Source organism: Chenopodium quinoa, unplaced genomic scaffold, assembly GCF_001683475.1.
Source record: "Chenopodium quinoa cultivar QQ74 unplaced genomic scaffold, ASM168347v1, whole genome shotgun sequence".
NCBI classification, from domain to species: Eukaryota; Viridiplantae; Streptophyta; class Magnoliopsida; order Caryophyllales; family Amaranthaceae; genus Chenopodium; species Chenopodium quinoa.
The window spans coordinates 108,967-116,138 of NW_018742385.1; the positions used below are offsets into that span (position 1 = coordinate 108,967).

The 7,172-nt window shown below is 31.5% G+C and overlaps 1 protein-coding gene across 1 annotated transcript; it reads left to right on the forward strand.

Moving 5' to 3' along the window:
- Positions 1-4,633: 4,633 nt before the first annotated feature.
- LOC110698786 (zinc finger protein ZAT12-like) lies at positions 4,634-6,256 on the forward strand. Its single transcript, XM_021876308.1, has one exon. It carries the CDS (start codon positions 5,087-5,089, stop codon positions 5,648-5,650), a length of 564 nt encoding a protein of 187 aa, XP_021732000.1. The 5' UTR covers positions 4,634-5,086; the 3' UTR covers positions 5,651-6,256.
- Positions 6,257-7,172: the final 916 nt, after the last annotated feature.

The following is a 7,172-nucleotide window of genomic DNA, read 5'->3' on the forward strand; positions in this document are numbered from 1 at the left end:
TAAGTTTCAAAGGTAAATCAAATTCTCATATTTAAGAAAATTCCCATTTTTTTTTATTAGGAATATGTTATGTGACAACTTATAGATAGCCGGTAAATAGTAATATACCATAAGTTGTCACAATCTAACAATATTGTAAGAAAATTCATAATCTATTGTAAGAATGTTACATGCTTTCCCGTTTTATATTTGAAGATATTTCATTTAGACATGTATGTCAATGCATACTTTCTAATACAAATATCCCTTATAGCATATGAGAAAAAAAATATATAAAATTTTGATATTTAAAAAATAAATGTTGAGACAAATTTAACTAAACCCTACATCACTATATTTTTTTCTCAATACGATATCTCAAAACAAAGTCCAAGCAATTTATATGAATAGTGCACAAAATCAAATTGTGTCATCTAATTTGGAACGGAGGAAATATAACAGAAACATTATTCCTTGTTTTTTCATATTTCACCGAGGAATTCACTGCCTATTATAATGTGAGTCATGAATGACCTCCAATAACATGCGTTGGTATTAAATTATATTATAGATGATATTATCATGATACCAAAGTACTTATTCAATAGTATTAACGAATACAAAAATATTTTGTAGGTATTGATGTAATCTCTTAGTTTGTTGGTTTTTAAATAATAATATTTAATTATAATTTAATATTAACACTGTGTTATTAGAGCTATTCATGACTCAAGTTATTAAAGTCACTGCAAAAATAGTTTCTCTCAAGCTAAGTCAATTAAGAATGTAAGCACTTCTGGAATAATTATCTTCCTAAAGTCGCATAAAATATGTAAAAACTTATTGGTGGATTGTTGAGATTTGACATTCAAAGCACACCAAATTAATTACTCCGTATTTGATGATAAAGCAAACATTTCTAGAATATAATGAAGGTTCTTAGAAACTAGAATGCTCAACTAATGATCACTACTTAATTGTTGTACTACGTAAAATAATACTACTAAAATTCCACTGAAGACTAATCATAATTGTTACTTAAGCTATGACCTCAGCTTATACCCACTGTAAGCCTGACATGAGCACTTCTGGAAATGCTTTTTACATACATATTGTGTCCAAGTTCACACACTTTGAGTTTTCACAAAATTTAGTACTCCGAATTTCATCTAACAATATAGTACCTTTCACACTTTAATTTCTGGTTACATTTAGTATGGTGGACTACTTTCGCCTAGTTTTCCTTCTTTTTCTTTTACAAATTATTTTATAAGTTACATACTCTCATAAGATAGAATAAATAAACTATGATTTCAATACTTTCATTTCATGTTTTATTAAACGTGTCTCAACATTAGGGGCCAAGATAGGAATAAAAAAATATCAAGACTAAGAGGTTACTAATTAATTTCTTGCATGTATCACAAAATTTTCAAAGCCAAAGTTTTTTCCACTACGTATTAGCATTACATCGAATTTGGGTAACCGGGGTTGGGGCCTTGCCAACCACCCCCCGGCTTCGCCCCTGCCCATCATTCACATACTCCCTCATTGTATATATTCTAAATATTAATTATTTTATATATATATATATATATATATATATATATTGTACATAAATAAAAAAAAAAAAAAACAATAGTAGTATTCATAAGGTATTAAAGGTGTCTAAAATTCTTATCCAAAATTACTAAACCTAACCCAAAGTGACCCGAATTATTATTTTATTATGGACACAATAATTTACCATGACTTAAACCTAAAATAAATAATCAACCAAACTGATTCCTATTCAAACCCAATCCTATTTAAACTCAACCAATGACCCAAATTGATATTTAGGCCCTATTTACTTCACCTTACAAAAATAATATCCATAAAAATAATTTCTATTCAGTAAAATTAATTTTAGTTCAGTAAAAAATTATAATAATTTCGATTCAATAAAAAAAATTTTAGTTCAGTAAAAATTAGTAAATTTAAAGAATAAATATAATATAAATTCAATAAAAATAATTTCAATTCACTAAAATTAATTTCAATTCAACAAAAATAATTTCAGTTCAGTAGAAAAAAAAAATCCAGTTTAGCAAAAAAAAGGCGAAGTAAATGAGGCCTTAATCATAATAGGCTTAAGAAGTTAACTTCTAATGAAGGTTTCTTAGGACCTGTTCTCATTTACTGAACTGATGGTAGTTTAGGGTGTTTTTTGTTGCTTGGCTTGTTTTTTTATTTGTTTTTGTTTTGTTTTTTCTATTTCTTTTCTTGTGATTGGAATTCTTCCTCATTTGAACAAAAAAAAAATAAATACTGAACAGAGCTGAATTGAATAGAACTGATTGGTGCTGAACTGAACTAAGTTGAAATGAATATTTTATGAGAAAGGATGTTAAGAGCTGAACTGAAATGAACTGATTGGAGCTGAATTGAAATGAAATTAAGCTGAAGTAAACAGGCCCTAAGCTTATTCCCTCAATCCACAAAAAAATTTCATTTTTCACATATGGGTGGATCCAATAATCTAGTAATTTCTTTATCCAGTTTTAATCGATATATATCTATATCCTACAATATATTTTCGAGTAAAGGTAAAATACATTCCCTAAATTTTTGTATTTGTGCACTTTTAGTCCCTGTCAACTTTTTTGTGCACTTTTAGTCCCTCAACCACCACTCTTGGTGTTTCTGATCAAATAGTTTAGGGACTTAGCCTAGTCAGCATAGTTTAGGGACCATGACTCATATTTTTTTTGTTTTTCCATTTTTTTTTCTTCAGTATTTATTAAAAAATAATCTTTTAATTACTTTGTCATTTTTCCTCTTTTTTTTGGCAGCATTATTTTTTACTTTTTTTTTTTTTTTGTTATTATTATTTTTTTTACGGAAAATGCTAAGAGTTTATTAACTTTAAGTTCAAAACATCCAAAGTTACAACATCAATAGCACTAACAGGGATCTCTTCTAACCAAACCCGCATAGAGTCGTAGTTCTTGCTACTATGGGCAAGTTTATGTGCTACCCCATTCCCTTCCCTTCCTACATGAGTGAAATTAATCCTTGAGCAAGACTTAGCAAGAGAAAGAATATCCTTTATAGTTTGTAATCAAACCAAAAGCTAATTGATCAGATTTGCTGCTTTGAAGAGAACGGGCTAACTTCAAGCAATCAGTCTCCAAAGTAATTTGCCTGAAACCAGCTTCAATAGCAATTGACAGACCATGTCGAGCTGCCATAGCTTCACCAATTTCCACATCAAACACTCCATTTATATTCCAACAAGTTGAGTCACGAACCACCTCCCAAAGCCGATTGTATCATCACCAAAACACGCAGCATCAGTATTTTTAAAATCAGCTTTAATTATAAATCTAAAGTAATTAAAAATAATACTTTTCTTTATTAAAAATAAAGGATTGTTTTTTTTTTTCTCTCTCCTCCCTTCACCCATGGCTTCTAACTCCCTCTCCTCCTTCCCAATTTTCTCTCTCAAGAGAAGGCACCAGCACTTGTTTCAGCCGGGAATCGGCTTCCGAAGAAGCCATTCCCAATTCATTGTCGAGATCTGGGTGAAAATGGTGGTTGAATTTGGGAATTAGGGTTCAAATTCCCGGCAATTGATCGGAAAAATGGTGATCGGAGGAGAGAGAAATTGGGAAATTTTAGATCGAGAAATTTGAAGGATTTTGATTGATTTTTTGTTTGTGCTTATTACTTTATTAGTGAGTTTGTGACAAAAATAAAATTCTGACAAAAAAATAAAGGATTGTTTTTTTTTTTTTTTCTAAATAAATTATTAATGGGTGTTTTGGGAATTTTTTAATAAATTCTGAAGGAAAAAAAAAGGAAAAACAAAAAAAATATGAGTCATGGTCCCTAAACTATGCTGACTAGGCTAAGTCCCTAAACTATTTGGTCAGAAACACCAAGAGTGGTTGTTGAGTGACCAAAAGTGCACAAAAAAGTTGACAGGGACTAAAAATGCACAAATACAAAAGTTTAGGGACTGTATTTTACCTTTACTCATATATTTTCTTATTGCGGAGTGTATTATTTTCTCACTTTCCTTTAAAAACGTACAATTAACAATTATTCTTCTTGCCTTTATTCATTCATGTTTAATGATAGAGTATAATAAAACTAATCTTGAACTTCTACCATTAGGTTAAGATCCAATTCACTTTACCTTAAAAAAAATATTCGGTAAAAATAATTCCAATTAAATTCATTCATTCATGTTCAATGAAAATAAGTTTAGTTAGTAAAAATAATAATCATCATGTTCAGTGAAAATAAGTTTAGTTCAGTAAAATTAATTTCGGTTTAGTAAAATTAATTTCAGTTCATTAAATATAATTTCATTTCAGTAAAAATCAGTAACTTTAAAGAAGAACTATAATATAAATTCAGTAAAAAAAAAATTCAGTTCAGCAAAATAAAATCTATTCATTAAAATTAATTTCAGTTCAGTAAAAATAATTTAAGTTCAATAAAAATAATTTCATTTCAACAAAAAGAAAATAAAGTGAACAAGTCTAATTATGAGTTGAGTTTCCTTTATATGTTGCCAAAAATAGCTAAAAATTAAATCTTGAGATTCATCCGTTAACACAGTAACTCTTCTAACTACTGTCTACTCGTACCCAAGATAAACAGGGATCTTATAGATGGACGAAGTAAATTGTTTGATGATTGCTTAAGAAATTGTAAATTAATTACAGAAAATATTAAAACCATGTGACAAAATGTCCATAGAATCATACATACATGCATTTAAAATAAAAAGTGAACATGTGTCAAACTTGAATACGAATGCAATTTGCTATGTTTGAAAATTTTGAAGCACACGTTTGTTACTTTACCTAACTTCAAACTACTCCGAGTAACGTATGCTGTCTAATCTAATCCAATTAATTACTTTTTCCATTATTCAAACAAGTCAAAGCTGCCCAATCAATAAAAAGTCAAACTCAAAGCAACCGAACCTCAAAAATCCTTTATAAATACTCTTTTAACGTGTCTCAACTTACATCATAAATCACACCCATAAAATAACATCCAAAAAAACCAAAAAAAACAAGCACATTCACATATTCACATAATCACAAAAATGGGTATTAAGAGAAGTAGAGAAGAGATAGAGCTAGAAAGGACCATAGCAATGGCCAACTACTTAATCCTCCTATCCCAACCCCCGAACACGGTCTCACTCGAGCCGAGTACCGGTGGCCGAATTTACGAGTGCAAGACGTGTAACCGGCAATTCCCGTCCTTCCAAGCATTGGGTGGACACCGGGCTAGCCACAAAAAACCTAGGCTACTAAATATTGAAGGTGAACAACATCAAAGCGATGTACGAAAGGCGAAAATACATGAATGCTCTATATGTGGGTTAGAATTTCCTATTGGACAAGCGTTGGGAGGTCACATGAGACGTCATAGAGCTGCCCTTGCTAGATCACAACATCAACCTACTTTTAGAGGCTCTCCTACGCTTTCGCTTTCGCTTGATGGTTCTTCATCACACGGTGTTTCGGAATTATCTGGTGTGAGCAAGAGCAGGAGTAGTATTGAGGATCATGATCATAGAAGAGTTATTTGCTTTGATTTGAATTTGACTCCATTGGAGAATGGTTTGTTAGAGTTTGGAACGTTTGCTCCTGTTGTTTGTTGATTTTTTTTTTTTTTTTTTACTTTTAAAATTCTTAGGTTGACATTCGTTTTATCTTTGTAAAGTAGTTTAATATTCTTTCATTAATTTGTTATTAGTATATAGTGATATACTATGTACTTGACCTTAATTAATATTTCTTCTAGTTTTTTTAATTACAACACTTCTCTTTTTCCGCTTGTCAATACATGATTTCAATTGTTAATATATTTAATTACCAATGTGTAAAAATTCTAAACATTTGATGTTAAAATAAGGAAAAATTGATTTTAATAATCCCACCTTTTGCCGGTTCGCTGTTAATAATCCCACCTTTTGATTATTATCTAATAATCCCACCTTTATAGGGCATTCTCTTCTATTGGTCCATTTTGACCGGTAACCTTTACATTGGGTAATTTTTTGTAAAAAAAATTTAATTGACAAAAAAACCTAAAAAAAAAAAAATATATGGCCAGCCAAACCTCCACGCGCCACCCGCCACCCCACTTTCCAACCCTCACCGGAGTGCCGACCGACTCAATCTGCTTCCGGTGCCGGCCAACCATCCTCTTCGCCCGCTCCGTCTGACGACCCAACCCCCTCCCTTAGTCCCTTTCCTCCTTAACCCCACCACGACCATCCACCGTCGGCTAAACCCTTAACCCGGAAAACCCTATTTACTGCCTTTTCCCCTTTCATCAGTTGTCCAAATTCTCCGTCGATCTCCTTTTCCTTTTAACCCTTTTCAACACAATAAATCGCAACCAGTTTGTCGCCAATTAGGTTCCGTCGTTCCGATAACCATCGATGTCACAATCTTCGTTTTTAATTTTATCAAGTGTTACGTTCATCAATTCACGGGGGAGGGGACTGGTCGGCCGGTGCGTAGGAGGGGGATAGATTGGCGGTGCAGGGGAAGAGGCTGGGTGAGCCAGTGCTCCGGGGAAGACTGCAGGAGGGTTGGCGTTGGGGGTTAAAGTTAGGTGGGCTGGTTATTTTTCTGTTTTTTTTTTTAGTTTTTTTTTTAGTTTTAGTTTTTTTAATAAAAAAAATATTTTCAACCAATCACAAAGTGACACATAACATCTTAACCTATTAAAACCGGTTACCAACAGGTTAGGGACCAATAGAAAAGAATGTCCTATAAAGGTGGGATTATTAGATGATAATCAAAAGGTGGGATTATTAACAGCGAACCGGCAAAAGGTGGGATTATTAAAATCAATTTTTCCTTAAAATAATATAAATTCAGATGAATATAATAAGATCCCACGTGACTATATTTTTTACTTATTTATAAATCATCAAAGCTAGTCAAAGTAAACCACATGAATAGTATAAAAGTCAAACTGTTGCAAAAATCAAAAAACGGAGAAAGTACAGCTTCTCTTATTTTAATATTGCATCACTTGGTTTTTAAGAAAGTTTCATATTGGATTGTACACATTTTCAAAAAAAACATATTTGATTATCAAGTAATCATTGTTCATAATATACATATCCCATGCATCCTTAATTCCTTAGCATTTTTTTTTTAGTTTAT

Coding starts and splice junctions, on each gene's coding strand:
- LOC110698786 (XM_021876308.1), top strand. CDS start 5,087: ATGGGTATTAAGAGAAGTAGAGAAGAGATAGAGCTAGAAAGGACCATA.